The sequence below is a fragment of the Bos javanicus genome, chromosome 11, assembly GCF_032452875.1.
Source record: "Bos javanicus breed banteng chromosome 11, ARS-OSU_banteng_1.0, whole genome shotgun sequence".
NCBI classification, from domain to species: domain Eukaryota; kingdom Metazoa; phylum Chordata; class Mammalia; order Artiodactyla; family Bovidae; genus Bos; species Bos javanicus.
Window position 1 is genome coordinate 100,637,127 of NC_083878.1, and position 16,577 is coordinate 100,653,703.

At 44.9% G+C, this 16,577-nt stretch overlaps 1 protein-coding gene across 3 annotated transcripts in view; it reads left to right on the forward strand.

The window, feature by feature from the left end:
- Positions 1-258: 258 nt before the first annotated feature.
- Positions 259-16,577, forward strand: part of FUBP3 (far upstream element binding protein 3) — a 49,697-nt gene continuing 33,378 nt past the window's right edge. The window contains exons 1-3 of one of the 3 annotated variants that reach the window (XM_061433846.1): positions 362-450; positions 1,347-2,200; positions 12,235-12,340. Coding sequence is in view for 2 of the 3 variants with exons in the window: in XM_061433844.1 (XP_061289828.1) it covers positions 367-450; positions 12,235-12,340 (190 nt within the window). In the remaining variant the exon portion in view is untranslated. Of the gene's footprint in view, positions 451-1,346; positions 2,201-12,234; positions 12,341-16,577 lie in introns of all 3 variants that reach the window. The other 2 variants (XM_061433844.1, XM_061433845.1) reach the window with 2 other exon arrangements.

Below are 16,577 nucleotides of genomic sequence, written 5' to 3' on the forward strand. Positions count from 1 at the left end.
AGCCGACAGCCGGGCATCTCGGACCACAGACACACGCCTCAAAAAGTCTGTCACGACATCCTCGAAGGCCCTAGATGAAGTCGCGTCTGGAAATGGCCAGGGAGCGACCGGTCCCCTCAAGACCAGACGACAGGACCCGCCCCTCCACTTCCGGCCGGACCGCGGTCACGTGCCCCGACCCAGCCCCGCAGACGCGGCTCCTCTCGCGTCGGCGAGCGTCCCGGCTTCCCTTCCGCCGGAAGTGGGGCGACTTTCCCTTTCCGGCTACGGGTCCCCAAGTGGAGCGGGAGGCCGGACAGGGGAGCCGAGCGGCGGTGGCGGCGGCGGCGGCGGCGGCGGCGGCGGCGGGCGGCGGCGGGGGCGGTAATGGCGGAGCTGGTGCAGGGGCAGAGCGCTCCGGTGGGGATGAAGGCTGAGGGCTTCGTGGACGCTCTGCACCGGGTCCGGCAGGTACGCGCGCGGCCGGCCGGCGGGAGCACGGGAGCCCGAGGCGGGGCCGGTCGGGCCTGATGGGGAGAAGGAGGGGAGTCTGTCCTGGGGGCGGGACGTAAACCTGGGCTGACGCCCCAGCTGGGCGCTTCGGCAGTTTCTTGGGACGCCTGCAGCCGGGAGGAGCCATGGGATGAGGCACCAATGGGAGGACCAAGGCCCAGACTGTCGGGCGGGTCTCCTAGGTTCCCGCAGCTGCTGGGAAAGGGTTGACCCAGGACGCCTGGGCCCTGTCGCGCCCTCGCGCCGGGGTGGGGGCTGGACCCGCAGGGCAGCCAGCCTGGGGTTCTGAGGTTTACAGGGGTAGGGAACTGGGGGGCTCACGGAGTGAACCCGGGTCTGGGCAGAAGGGGCCTGTCTCAGGCCCAGTAGCTTCTTAAAAGTGGGGAAACAGCCTGTTTAGACTAGGAATTAGAGGGTAGTTTACTTTTGAGGGCGCTCTGGGAGAGGGAAGTTATTAAGTAGATGTGGATGGTCCATAAGACATAGACATTCCTTATGGGCAATAGTTTTTCCTCTTTCAGGGAGCATGTGACAATGGAGTCATTCCAGCAGTGAAATTTGACCATCTGACAATGTCGTGCATTTTGTCAGAGTTAAATAAACTGGTTTTTAAGAGGTTTGCAAGCTTCCCTGGAGAATGAATATGGGACCTGCCAGAAATACTCTTTGGTTTCTGGTATGATGCTTAGAACAGAACCTGTATTGTGTGTGAAACTTAGCGATAAGTTAGCTCTAACACTTAAACTTCTTTGCTGAGTGTCTCATACTCATCATCTCTTCCTATTTAATTGTAGGCATACTAACGAATTCTTTAAAAGTTGGGCTATAACTAATTACTGCTTGATTCCTAACAGAAAGCTACAGGACCCATTGTATTAGAAGAAAGTCTCAACTTGGTCGCTTGAAGATATGGTCTTTACACCTCTTTCCAGTATTCCAGGGGAGGGAACCCTACCTGTTTCCCAGATACTGACTTTTCATTTTAATACTGATGCTCCTGTAGACATTACATTGGATCCCAGAAGTTTCCAAACCTGTGGTTCAGCCTAAAATTTTATCCGATGACTTGTTACTTACTGCCTAGGCACCAAGCAATATGCTAGTGAGTATCCATCTTACTTAGACTTCAGAGCCAGCCAGTGGCTGTAATGGATGAACAGTGCCATCCAGCTCCCCTTCCACCACTCTGCTTGCCGGCGTGTTACACTGCTCTCTACAGTACAGGGTCCTGAACCTTGTTTCTCACTGGCTACTAATATGTAATGGCTTTTCACTCTGTGCTGATGTGTGACAATCACCTTGTCGGCCTCTGTATCCAGGAAGAAGTATAGTCACTACCCTAAAGAGCTCAGATCCTCAGTTTGCAGAAGGCCTATAGTTGAACATAAAATGAATTTTGAACCTTTGAGAAGACTTTCTGCTTCTCTTGAGCCAGTGGTTGAACTCGTATTCTTGGACAACCTGCTCAAGAGGGAGAGAGACCCTCTGTTTATATGCTGACCTAATGTGGATTGTTGAAGCAGTGGTGTTTACTACTAGCAGAGGAAACTTCACTGGAACTGTTCCCAGCTCTGAAATGCACCATTGACTGGAGCAGTTGTAAGCCCAATGGAGACAGTGCTGTAAGTGTATCACTTCTGAATGTTAACAGCTGGAGGTCGATACTATCTCCAAGGACTGATGGCCTTAAAAACTAAAGAAAACACAGGTTTGTGGCTAATTTTAGGTTTATTTATAGATTTGCATTGGGCACGAATGGGATGTTAGAAATCTAAAATATTGTGTGCTTACAGTAAAGCTTACCTCAAAGGGCCTCATACTATTTGGGTATCTGATGGTGGTGTTTCTACTTTGCCATTGTATACACAGCGTGTTACAGAGGTGTGATCTCCGCCCCGCCACCCCCACCTCCCCACCCCCCCAGTAATTGGAGATAAAAGACAGTGAATTTCTTTAAATGATTGCAAAGCTTTCCCTTCTCTCAGGTACCCTTGTAAACACCAGGGTCTGTTGGTAAGGCCCTCCTAAGTTAGTCAGGGAGCACTGAGCTGTCTGATGCTCAGTTTATCCAGAATATCACAGTAGAGTCTGAGTTGACCCTGCTTGGATTTGAACCTGTGGTTTCTCTTCAGTCTGGTATGTGGAGTCCAGCACCTAATCCACTAAGCTTCCCTCCTAGCCTCTTGAAGCCTCTTTTCATATCCTTTGGACGCTTTCCAGCAAAGGGAGCCAGTTGTTGCTGTTAGTTTGCCCTGAGCCTGGCATTCCTAGATCTGAAGGGAATCTCTGAAGATGTCATATAAAATTTAAAATCTCTGCAGCAGCATGAAGTCCAGTGAGTTAATAGTGTTTGGCCAAAGGGCTCACATAGCCATTTTGTAGGAAAGTACACACACATGTAGAAAAGTGTTGCAATTCGATCCCACTGGTGAAGATCTAAAACTGCTGGGTATTAAAAAAAAATCATGTCCAGTTCTCAGAAGTCATTGACTGGTTAGCAAAATGAAAGTGTGTCTTCCGCTCATTGTTTAGAGAGCACAGGGTCCAGATAAGAATGGGATGTGGACTCAAAGCCAGGTTATCCTGTACTGTGGCCCCACTGCACCTCTACCCTGACTGCTGTCTCTCAGGCTTTCGAGGGAACTTTGTGGAAATGATGGACAAATTAGATGCAAACCTGTTTTGTCTTATTTCATTTTCCTAAAAATATAAAAGCGTTCCTGGAAAGCCCACTGTGATGATTCAGTAGCATCCATGTCCAGGTTCACCCATCTGCATGTTACCAGGACAGTGTCACACCACTGTGTCTTAGAGGTCCCCAGCAGCCTTCTATGAGCTGGGCCAACCGCCTGCCAGTCGTCACCCAAATAGACATTCTTTTGCCAGACTGCCAGGGCTTTTTAAGGCTTTAAGGTCCTATTTTGCCCTCAACCCAATCAGCACCTCTGCACTGCATAACTCGAAAGGGTTCTGTTCCCATACATATAGCGTATGTATGGTGGCTGATGGCATTGGGCATCTGGGTGCTTCTCCTTCCAAATGATTGTGACCAAACCAGTGGAGAGTCTGTGGAAGGTAACATTTTGACCGGTTTTAAGACCTAGGACCCATTCCTTACCAGCACTTTTTCTGGGAGCTGGTGGGTGGCACAGGGCCTCAGAAGTTCCACAGTCCACCTGGACATGCTTTCCAGTGCCACCGGTTCACACTTTGAGCCTGAGCAGTTGATGGTTCGGCCCCTGTGCTGTGGAGATACACTGCGTGTCCTTTAACAGACTGTGTGTCCATCATTTAAAGAAAAGGCCTGTGTTCATTTCCCGCTGCACACCCCTTGAGAAGAGACGCCTTTGCTCACCTCATGTGTGATGTATGCACCTCACAACGGAGTCATGGGTACTCAGTGCTCAGTTGCTGTGAGTTTACTCCACTGAGACCATCTCAGGAATGCCCGCTGGTTGAGGAGCTCAAGTCATCGTTTCACAAGGGACTAACTCCAATGTGTGCATTCTTTTGAACTTTCTCAGACACTTGAAGAAAAGCAGCATCTGCAGGACATCTGTGGGCTGCTCGGTATTTAGAGGTATATAGAGGACCCTACAGGGAGCAAGTTCCTGGGTAAGGGTTTTCATGATGCGACTGAGCCCCTTTGGGTCACCAGACTTCATCTTTGGTGTTGAAAAAGGGTAGATATAGAATGCATTACACTGGATGCCTCTTAACACTGTTCTCATTTTCAGCTGAGGCTTCTTTATCTTTCTTGTAAAATCTGTCAGCCCATGTGTATCATCAAATTAATGTTTCTGTTACATGTCCCAAATTCAAATTTGCCTAGACCAGAGTTTTTAAACTGGTGGCCTGTGGACTGGAGAAGGCTCAGAGTGGTCCTGCAGGCCTGTACTGTTTGACCACAGGGGTCCACCACTTGATAACCAGAACAATTCCATGCGAAAATGGGAATTTCCAGCTCAGCCTTGGCCACACTGCTCCCATGTTCTGCAGTGAGCTGGAGCTGAGTAGCAGGAGCTCAGTAGCAGCTGCCCCTTTGGACGTGATATTGACTCTCTGGTTTGCCTGGGTTCCCACCACCTTGCTTTATGCTGCCCATTGGATTGCCTGATCAGCAGCTTTGTCCCCTCATCTTTGTCCAAATTGTAAGTCCATACTGTTACTTGAAATTTCTAATGGCGAGAACTCTGGGTGGAGAGTTAGGACATCTGAGTCTTTTGCAAATAGCTACATGACCTGGGGCCAGCTTGGCCTTTCCCAGCGTTTGATCTACAAGCTGTTCATAGGTCTTCCATGGAAAGGGCTCATGGCCAGAGAGGTCTGGGGGATACAGGGTTAAATAAGGGTGAATTGGCTTCTTCACTTCAGGACTTGTCGGAGCCCTTGTTGTTATGCTCAGTCTTGACTAACTCTTTGCAGCCCTCTGGCCTGCCAGGTTCCTCTGTCCATGGAGTTTTCCAGACTCGAATACTGGAGTGGGTTGCCATTTCTTGGAACCCTAAGTTTGCTTCTATTCATAAGGTCATACTAGGGTTTGGGATATGCATTGTAAATATGCCTAAGAAGATCTGTCACTTCTTACCCTCTTTTCATGAAACCAGATCACCTCCTGTGGATCAGACTTTAGGAAACATTAAGCTAGATAATCTCAATGGCCCCTTCAAGCTCACAAACATTCAGAGCTTCTGTCTAGCTAGATCTGAAAAAAATTTTGATGGTATTATTTTGATTCTTTTCCTTTCTAATGTGTTGTGTTGGGTGTCTGTTCAAGGTTCCCCTCTCCCTAGCTTTTCTGTGCAATTCTTTCACTCTGTTAAGAATCATCCCTCTTGAAAATGTTTTGCATTTAGAGTTCAGTTACAAGGATACTTGGGAAAGAATAGCCAATACTTTTGGAAGCATGAACTGCATTTTTATCCTAATGTCAGATGATAGCAAATCACTTGCAAGACTGAGTAGCGTTCATGGAAATTGTGATGTAATTCAGATTGCCTGCCATTATTTGAGGATCTGCTGAGTCCAGGGCCCCTTGCTGGGTGCTGGGCCATTGTAATGATTAATAAGACAAGTTTACCACTGGTTTTATCATACCAGTATCAGCTCCTCACGACAACCAAGTGAAATAGTCAAGATAAGGGTTATAATTCCCATTTTATATTTGAAAATAATAAGCCAAAGGTAGATAAAGCAGTTTTCTCAGAAGCACGCAAATAATTAACATACGCAATAGTCCTTGGACCCTGTCTTCTGCGTTCTAAGAGCGACTTGTTTCCTTTGTAGTGGTAGTTTGGTAGTTTTCAATTTCAATGAGAATTCTGCAGCAGGGTCTTAAAGCATTGAAAGGATGCTGGTGCAATTAGATGGAAAATAAGAGAGGGCTTCCCTGGTGGCTCAGAAGGTAAAGAATCCATCTGCAAAGCAGGATACCCGAGTTTGATCTCTGGGTCAGGAAGATCCCCTGGAGAAAGGAATGGCTACCCACTCCAGTATTCTTCCCTGGAGAATTCCTTGGACAGAGAAGCCTGGTGGGCTACAGTCCATAGGGTCCCAAAGAGTCAGACATGATGGAACAACTAACACTACAGGAGAAAAGTAATGGTCATGTCATCTTTAGGGCCTTTGAGGGGGGCTCCTAGCTGGAAAAGTATTTTGGCCTAGAGCCTCAGCTGGTCATCGTAGCATTTTGCCTACAGGAGGCTTCTCTATATTAAATTTAGCAAAATTTACTGAGTACTTTCTATGTGCCAAACATTTTGCTGTGTATTAGGGAGGTTCTTTAACTTTTTTTGGAGCGTGGAACTTTACAAGACTCCTGAAAACTTTGAACTGTGTCTCAGAAATATTTAAAAAGTTCTGTCTGTTATTTCAGGAGGTTTATGAATTCTCTAAAGCTAACCCCTGGAGCTCCCAGTCCAGGGACCTTGGTCCTTGGAGTGCCAGGATGATCGAGAGGTCCATGCCTCAAAGAGCTCCCTACAGTCAGGAGAGTATAATCAATAACTTCCTCCATGAGGTCAACCACTTAAAGGTAGTTTACACAGTGCTTTGCAAACAGATTATAGAGTGTTTAATTCTCACCAAATGTGGGTGGCCTGTATTGTCAGGAAAAGCTACCAAGAAGAGCTGATATCGTATTCGATTGTTTTGGTTAATGCCAGTTAATAGGGCAGGATCAGACAGGGCCCCACCTCTAATGACAACAGCAGTAGCTCCCATTCAGTGAGCTTGTTGTGGTGTGTGCCAGGCAAGGACTTTGATACAGATTCTCTCATTTGATAGTTGCGGAATACACAGGAGGTAGTGAAGTGATTATTAAGATGACTGGATTCATTCTATATGAGTTCCAATTCTGGTTCTGAAAATTACTCGGTTAATGACTTTGGACAAGTTATCTAACATCTAAGCCTCAATTTTTCTCATCTGTAAAATGGAGGTCGTGGGTGGTGGTTTATATGTATACACACATACATATAAAACCACCATATAGATATATGTATATATTTATGGAATAGCTTGGGAGGTAGAGGTGGGTAGTGACTGAAAGGAGTTTGAGACCAGCTTCGAGGGTACCAGTCATGTACTGTTTCCTGATCAGGATGCTAGTTGCACAGGCATTTTTGTATATGAAAATTCAGGTTAACAACTTGCCTATGTACTTTTCCGTGTTATTATTAATTCAATAAAGGATTAAAATAGCAAGCACTTCTCTTTCCTTACGGTGTGCCCAGCATTGTTCCGGGTGCCTTACATTGTTATCTTGGTATCCCCTTGGATACAGTTCCAGCAGATTGGCTCCAAACCCCATAGAATTGAGACTAGTAGCTACTTTCTGAGGTCACTGTGAGGATTAAATGAGGGCAGCATCAGACACTTAGTACACAGCAAGCTTAATATACAGTCTGTCTTCTTAGTAACCTAGATAGTGGTCCTGACTCGATCCATGGCTCTAGACCCTGCTCTCTGGGACTTGCTCACTCTTGGCCACTGGGTTCCACTGCTCTGGCCACATACTGTTTTCTTCCAGCTGTGGGGAGTAGAGACTTTCCATCCAGCCTGTGAATTCACCAGGGGTGAATTCTCCAGGGCAGGGCCACTTGGGGCGACTTTAGAGCAGAGGACGCAAGTTGGGTTCCTTCTCTGCAAGTGGTGGTGTGAGCTGTCACCTCTGCTTGCTGGCCCCATGAGAATCAACAGTGACTCTTGAGTAGCACGGACACAGCGTGTGGATGACTTGCTGCAGTTCAGATGGCCTTGCCTGTTTCCATTTAGTGTGAAGTTTTACTGAATGTGAAGTTGTGAAAAGAGACACAGCTTTCTGTTTGGATTTATAGGGTGAGCTACTCTGATGACAGAACTTAAAGATGTGCACTGGGGTTAACTAATTGCCCTGGTTCTAAGTGAACCTTCAATATCCTTTTTACTTCATATTTTAAAATCATTGTAAAATTTAGATTTGCTTAAAATGTTTTGAACATTCATCCATGCACCTCCCCAAATTGCCTTGTGCTCCTTAGAAAACAGTGGTTTAGTTCGCCCCTGCATTTTTCAGGGAGCAAGCCCACTGAAGGTGGACCACTGAAGGTCTTGCCCAAGGTCGTACACTGGAAGGCCAGCTGGAAAGGCCGGATCATGACTGACCGCCGGTCCAGTGCTCCCCTTCGCGTCTCCACATTTCCACTAGCGGCTGGCAGTGGAGGTTAAGTGTCATGGCATTGATTTATAAATATTTCATCTATTATGGTGCTTAAAATAGCACAGGTAGTGAGGTAACCCACTCTTGCCGCCTTCCCTCCAGAAGGGAGGAAAGTGAATCAAGTAGCAGAAAATCAGTACCAGCGTTCCCTCAAGGTCGTGCTTTCAGATAAGCGTTGGCATGGCCTTGTTCTTGGAATATCCTGGCTTCTGTGGCTCTTTTCTGACCTACACCATTATTAACTGAAGATGTGCCTTGCTTCCCTTAAGCAGCTGCTGTTCAGGATGGTCAGTTACAGGCATGACGAATTGCTGGAGTTCTGTGTACTGGAGCCCATTAGGCTTTAAGTCCTCGGGGAGTGACTCTGGTTAAGAAAGCATTAGGTGGAAGTAAGAGGGATAGTTAGCCTAGTGCTGTGATTAGTAGCATGGACTCGAGTCAGGCAGCCTGTGCTTCAGCAATGTTTCTGCCACTTAGAAGATGTGTGACTCTGGGCAGGTCACTCAGCTTCTTTTGAGCTTCGCTTTTCCTTGTCTTGAAATAGAAATAATACTGCTAACCTCCTAAAGAATCATCGTGAGAGAAAATGAGATGGCATCTTTAAACTGCTCTTGGAGTGCCTGGACATAGTAAGCACTCATAACACTTAAACTCTTACTATTTTAGAAGGCATTTAAAATCACTTCTTAGAACAAGGTTGCATTTGTTTGAATAAAGGAATACATTGTTTCTTTATTGCTATAAAGAAATATTACAGATTATTGTAAAATATTACGTTATAAATATAAAAATTACAAAGTATATTGTAATATACAATGTAATATCAATGTAAACTATGAAATAATTGTGTATTATAATGTTCAAATACTTCTAACGTTTGTTTAGCCAGGGTTCAAGTGCAGTTATTGACTTCAGGGCTACAACTCTTAACCATTATCCTGTACTACTTTTCTCTTAGTGAAAATTTCCCAAATTTATAGCCACCCGAAGCAAACATGATTTAAAAACAAATCTGAAATCCTCAGTCATGTTTTAGGAGGCTTGTTGACTTAATCAAAGGTAGGAGCAGAAAAGCTACTGTAACGTAATGATTTAATATCTCAGCTTTGGCAGAAAGTGACATTCTGGCAATATGTGAAACATAGTATATAAATTATAAGGAAGGCCAAGGACTCAGGAATAACATCTTGGCTACTTTGGAAGGAAGGAAGAAGCTCTGGGAGCCAAGAGGCATCAGCAGAAGAGGGTAGAAAGGGACTTCCTGGTGCTGGAGTGGTTTAGATTTTGCCTTCCAGTGCCAGGGTTACCAGTTCGATCCCTGGCTGGGGAACTAAGATCCCACTTGCCTCGTGGCCAAAAAACCAAAACATGAAACAGAAGCAATATTGAAAGAAATTCAGAAAAGACTTGAAAAATGGTCCACATTAAAAAAAAAAAAAAAGGATAGAGTGTGCCAAATATGTAGAGCTTATCCTCTCTTTGAGAGTGATTCGGCATGCATGCTGTTGAGGGACTCCACTGATAATCACACCCTTTTCCCCTGTGTTTCGGGGTCCTCCTCACTGTCTCTTGCCAATATTTTGGTCTGTCTTTAAACCAATAATCTTGGAAAGCCCCGCATCGGCCATGTACCTGCTCAGTCCATTGTGGCAAATGAAAGGGTCTCCATGGGGGCATAAACTGCTGCAGTATTCTCGCCTTTTAATCACTTGCTTTCCCAGCTGAGTCCTTAAAGATAATTTTTGCATCTTAAGTAGCCAACTTTCCACTAGCTTATCCAAAACAAATATGGAGAGCAAGATTGTGAGTTGGTGGTAAAATGCTGTTAGGCAAGATTTATACAGTATTTTGTTTTAGAGCAAATGGCCACTTGCCTTGAAGTTTGAATATAGGAGATGAGGTTTCTATCAGCAGTCTCGCTTAACTTTGAGTGTTTAACTTAAAATAATACTTTAAAACAAGCACCTATCCAGGCTACCATCATCTGTAGCCTCGACAGGGCAAACTCTTTTTTGTTTTTTAAGTCCAGATATTAAATTATATACATGTATATGCTCTGCACAGCATATGATCTCTGTGAAATGGGTGTGGCTGTGTTCTAATGAATCTTTATTTACCAAGATAGGTAGTTCATCAGCTATGGCTTGCTGACTTCTGGCCTAGAATAATTCCTAAATGGCCTTGCTACTTTTGTCCCCTTTGAATCTATTTTCTTTGTCCAAGGGAAGCTTTTAAAATCATAAATCAGCAAGTTACTTCTTTTACTAAGTCTTGTAGTTGCCTCCCATCACCCTTCATATAAAACCCAAGCCCCGGATTTCTCTGACAGTCCATTGGTTAGGACTCCACGCTTCCACTCCTTGGGGCACAGGTTCAATCGCTGGTCAGGGAACTAAGATCTTACAACCCAAGGGGGTGCAGCATTAATTAATAAATTAATTCTCTCTATATACATATAATTCAAGCCCCTTCCAATGACCTCTAAAGCCCTACATGAACTGGCCATTGCCCACCTCTTGGAATACATCTGGTTCCTTCTATTCTAGTGACATCAATCTCTCTTTCAGGCACACACCTGCCAAGCTTGCTCTAGCCTCAGGGTCTTGGAACAAGCTATTTCCTCTGCCTGTAATGCTCTTCCTCATCATGCAGGTCTCAGATGCCAGCTGCCTTCCCTGGTCACCCCATTTAAAGCAGCACCTCCTGAAGGCTCTGTGTGTCCTTGCCTTTCAGTTAGTATTGTGTATCAGCAGCTGGAACGATCAGCTTATTGATTAGCTTGTGTACCTGTGACTCCCCCCTGACCCTTCACCACTGAGCCTGGGACATAGTAGGCCCTCAGCTCTTTGTTGGGTGAGTTGCCTTGTCTTACAGCTCTGATATTTGCGAAGTGCTTTCTCATGTGCAAAGCTCATTTGTGTTCAGAGTATGTTGTTATCTTTCCAGAAACTACAAAGCAGATGGTGTTATACCTGGAAGATCTTAGGCAGAGAGGAAAAGTACTTGCCCGACATCACAGAACTAGTAAATGAAAGGATGAGACCTGATCCAGGGTACCTAACATTAAATTCTGCCTTAGGTTTGCAGTATCGTGACTGTCTTTGGTTGTTTATTTGTCTAAAGTACTTTATGTTGGTTCCGGAAGCTCTCAGACTTCTGGGCACATTTGGACAACCTCAGGAAAACTACCTCTGAGAGGCTGTGCTCTGGGACATCTGTGCTGGCTGTCCCTTAATCCACCCTGGCTTGTTAGGCTTAACTGAGGGACTAACATCAAGAGCAGTTGCAAACATTCCATTGATTGAATCAGAGTTAATTTATGTGACCATCACATAAATTCCCATCACATAAATCACATTTATTCCCTAATTCCTAGTAGATACATGTAGGAAGCTCTCCACAGCATCTGTTTCTGGTGGAAGTTTAATAGCTGTGTTCTGTTCTTTAACTGACAGGTAAATATTAAAAGTTAAGTAGCACTCACAGGTTATCTTGATTTCTCCAGTGCAGGAATCCTTCCAAACTAGTCTGGACAGATGGTCACCCCCCTGCTGTTTGGACTTCCAGTGAAGAGCAGCTTGTTTTATGTTTCCATGTATTCCATCATCAGTTTATAGGGGTTGAAGTTTTAAGATGACAAACATTTCTAAAGAGCTGTCAGATTTGAACAAATGCATGGCCTTTTAAATATTGCTTGGGAATTTGCTCCTTAAGGAAACCCTGTGTTAAAATATTTTGAACAAAGTTCTTCATATTGTTGGCCTGCTTTTTTCCTTAAAATGTGGTATAGCTGTATTTTTTTAAGTGATGACTTAAAAATTTGCTTGTGGAAGACACGTTTTTGGAAGTATCATTTCAAAAGACACCTTATTACTAAGACTAAAAGAAAATTCAGGAGTGCAAAGTCCTTGTCCTGTAATGCTGTTTTAATTAATCTCCTTCGGGTGGAGAAATGGGGTAACAGCCCTTTAAAGAAGACTGTCTTCCTCCCTTGATGGAGCCATGACTTGTTACTGAGTATTTAAATCTGGTTCTCTCTGTAGATTGCTGCTAAAATTGACTCAATTCCTCACTTGAATAATTCCACACCTCTGGTGGACCCCTCGGTGTACGGCTATGGAGTGCAGAAGCGGCCCTTGGATGATGGAGGTAAGTTGCCGTAAACGCCTTGGCCTTTCAGGTGGTGGTGAGCCTGCCGCTTCAGTTGAAAGCTGTGTCAGCCATTTCCTTAACAGCTTTCTCCAGCGTCACTCTAAAGTAGAGTGGTTGAGGGGAAATATTTAAGATGATTTTCTCAGCAATTCTGCAGCGTTTGAGTTCTTATTTGCCTTGATAATACAGGAAATCTTTTCAGCTGGGCGAGAGGGTAAAAGACAGTCTTAAAGCATCAGCTTGGAAGTAATTTGACTGCTTGGAGTTTTGCTTGATTTAGCCTCTGTTATTCTAGTGCATATGTAGGAATTGAAGTTCCCACTTTTCTCCGAAGAAAAACTGAGATTGGGGCATGGCTCTGAGGAAGCTATGACTACATACTGACCTTAAAGAAAGGAAAGAGGAGTCATGACCTTCCTTCAGTCTCTCTGCTGGGTTTGTTTGTTTGTTTTTCTTCTTCTTCAGCACTCCCCTTTATAACAGGCTCTTGCTAGCAGCATCCATTTCCCTTTCATTCATTCCTTTGTTTATTTCACTGGTTTGTTTATATACCCTACTCATCCCCAGAAGGATGTGAGACCACTCAGAAGTGTGTATTACCAGCACTTTGGCTAAGAGACTCAGATGGGTTTCTGCAGAGCACATGGACTTCCTTTATCATGTTTCATCTCCCACAAAGTAGGACTTGAAGGGACCCTGTAATATGCCAGTTTACGTGTGAATGTGCACGCAGTGGCTGGGCCAGTTCTGCTCTCCCTGTCCTCAGTCTGCACGTGTGCCAACTGTGTCGGGATGTTCATATTTCTGTGATACAGCATTAAATGAAAAAAATCAAGGTATGCTGCTGCTGCTGCTGCTAAGTCACTTCAGTTGTGTCCGACTCTGTGCGACCCCACAGACGGCAGCCCACCAGGCTTCCCCATCCCTGGGATTCTCTAGGCAAGAACACTGGAGTGGGTTGCCATTTCCTTCTCCAATGCATGAAAGTGAAAGTGAAGTCGCTCAGTCGTGTCCGACTCTTCGCGACCCCTGGCTCCCACCAGGCTCCTCAGTCCGTGGGATTCTCCAGGCAAGAGTACTGGAGTGGGGTGCCAGCAGTATATATTGTGTAGTCTTCTTTTCTTAAAAAAGTGCATGTTTTATGTTCTCGGAAAAAAAATGTAATGTGGCATGACTGATTGCTCTGGTCTCTGAGGATTCTAAAAGAGCTCGGCCATGGGTTTTATAAGCAGAGTAATTGTATAGACTCTCACAGTGCAGATTTTAAGGGCACAACACTCAATTTGGGTATCGAAATTCTTGTCTATTTAAGAAAATTATCAGTATTTATGATCACACACACAAACTCTTCCCCAAGGCCACTGGAACTAAGGTGACCATTTACACTGCTCCTCTGAAACAGTACACTGTGGTCGTCTTACGTTTGATTGGTATCAGTGATATCTTAGGCTAAATATGAGTGACTTCATTGTCTGCATTTTTGCCTTAGCAGAAAGCTGTCATGCAAAGTAACCTTTTCTACCTTTTCGGGGCAATCATGTTTCAGTTTCCCTTACAGGACATCAGTGTAAAAATAACACGAAGTATACAACTCTGAGCATATGTATCGTTAATGGACAGTGTCTCTCAGGCCACCGTTTCCAGAAATGGAGATCAGTGCATTCCACAGCTCTCAGCCTTGTTTTCACCTACTGCATGGTGTTCAAGTGTAGAACTTGTGCTTACAGAGAATAGTATGGCTATGTCCTTTGCCTGATGAGGGCCTACAAATTGGCAAATGGAACCTTTAGCATCTTGCAGACTTTTTTTCTCCCAGTAAGAGATAAAGGTTCAGTCCTTGGATTAGGAAGATCCCCTGGAGTAGGAAATGGCAACCCAGTATTGCCAGTATTCTCCAGTATTCTTCACTGGAGAATCCCATGGACAGGAGCCTGGCAGGCTACAGTCCATAGGGTTGCAAAGTCGGACACGATTGAGCAACTGAGCATGCATACATGCAATCCTTTGCACACCCTTTTGGAAGAATGTAGCTAGTAAGTCACCAGCAAGTCCAGACTCTCATTTGAAACTCCAGTCCATTATTATATGTATATCATCACCTCTTTTTTGAGAACCATAATTTTTTGCATGTCTGCCTTTGGGGGACTCAGTTCTTATGATCAGAGAATGAATGCAGTTTCTCTCCTCCTCCAAAATGTTAAGTCTACTTTTAGTAGGAAAGAACTGAGACAGTACCTTTTCACCTGGGCCTGGGTCCTCCCTCATCCACAGGCCTGTGTCTCTTACCACAACAACGCACTGTATTTTGAACTACAAGAGATTTCCCTCAGCACTGCAATTTGATAAAATTAATCCTCTCTTCTGTTTAGATAGCAGAATTTTTTTTTTTCCCCAAGTTGGTCTCTGTGTAGAATTTGAGATGTGCTGAGGACAGAAATGGTATGGACCTAACAGAAGCAGAAGATATTAAGAAGAGATGGCAAGAATACACAGAAGAACTGTACAAAAAAGATCTTCACGACCCAGATAATCACGATGGTGTGATCACTGACCTAGAGCCAGACATCCTGGAATGTGAAGTCAAGTGGGCCTTAGAAAGCATCACTACAAACAAAGCTAGTGGAGGTGATAGAATTCCAGTTGAGGTATTCCAAATCCTGAAAGATGATTCTGTGAAAGTACTGCACTCAATATGCCAGCAAATATGGAAAACTCAGCAGTGGCCACAGGACTGGAAAAGGTCAGTTTTCATTCCAGTCCCAAAGAAAAGCAATACCAAAGAATGCTCAAACTACCGCACAATTGGACTCATCTCACACGCTAGTAAAGTAATGCTCAAAATTCTCCAAGCCAGGCTTCAGCAATATGTGAACCGTGAACTTCCTGATGTTCAAGCTGGTTTTAGAAAAGGCAGAGGAACCAGAGATCAAATTGCTAACATCTGTTGGATCATGGAAAAAGCAAGAGAGTTCCAGAAAAACATCTATTTCTGCTTTATTGACTATGCCAAAGCCTTTGACTGTGTGGATTACAATAAACTGTGGAAAATTCTGCAAGAGATGGAAATACCAGACCACCTGATCTACCTCTTGAGAAATTTGTATGCAGGTCAGGAAGCAACAGTTAGAACTGGACATGGAACAACAGACTGGTTCCAAATAGGAAAAAGGTACGTCAAGGCTGTATATTGTCACCCTGTTTATTTAACTTATATGCGGAGTACATCATGAGAAACGCTGGACTGGAAGAAACACAAGCCAGAATCAAGATTGCCGGGAGAAATATCAATCACCTCAGATATGCAGATGACACCACCCTTATGGCAGAAAGTGAAGAGGAACTCAAAAGCCTCTTGATGAAAGTGAAAGCGAAGAGTGAAAAAGTTGGCTTAAAGCTCAACATTCAGAAAACGAAGATCATGGCATCCGGTCCCATCACTTCATGGGAAATAGATGGGGAAACAGTGGAAACAGTGTCAGACTTTATTTTTCTGGGCTCCAAAATCACTGCAGATGGTGACTGCAGCCATGAAATTAAAAGACGCTTACTCCTTGGAATGAAAGTTATGACCAACCTAGATAGCATATTCAAAAGCAGAGACATTCCTTTGCCAACAAAGGTTCGTCTAGTCAAGGCTATGGTTTTTCCTGTGGTCATGCATGGATGTGAAAGTTGGACTGTGAAGAAGGCTGAGCGCCGAAGAATTGATGCTTCTGAACTGGGGTGTTGGAGAAGACTCTTGAGAGTCCCTTGGACTGCAAGGAGATCCAAGCAGTCCATTCTGAAGGAGATCAGCCCTGGGATTTCTTTGGAAGGAATGATGCTGAGGCTGAAACTCCTCACGCCTCATGCGAAGAGCTGACGCATTGGAAAAGACTCTGATGCTGGGAGGGATTGGGGGCAGGAGGCGAAGGGGACGACAGAGGATGAGATGGCTGGATGGCATCACTGACTCGATGGACGTGAGTCTGGGTGAACTCCGGGAGTTGGTGATGGAAAGGGAGGCCTGGCGTGCTGCGATTGATGGGGTCGCAAAGAGTCGGGCACGACTGGGCGACTGATCTGCTCTGCTCTGAGGCGCTGAGGGAGAGCTGGCATCTGGGTCCTGCCCCAGGCTGTTGTCAGTTCTCCCCTGACAGGGCTGAGGTCACTGGGCCAGTTCTGTCCTCGTGAATAAATATGTGGATAAATAGAGCCCATCATGGAAAGAGATGCTCATGTTTATCAGACAGCA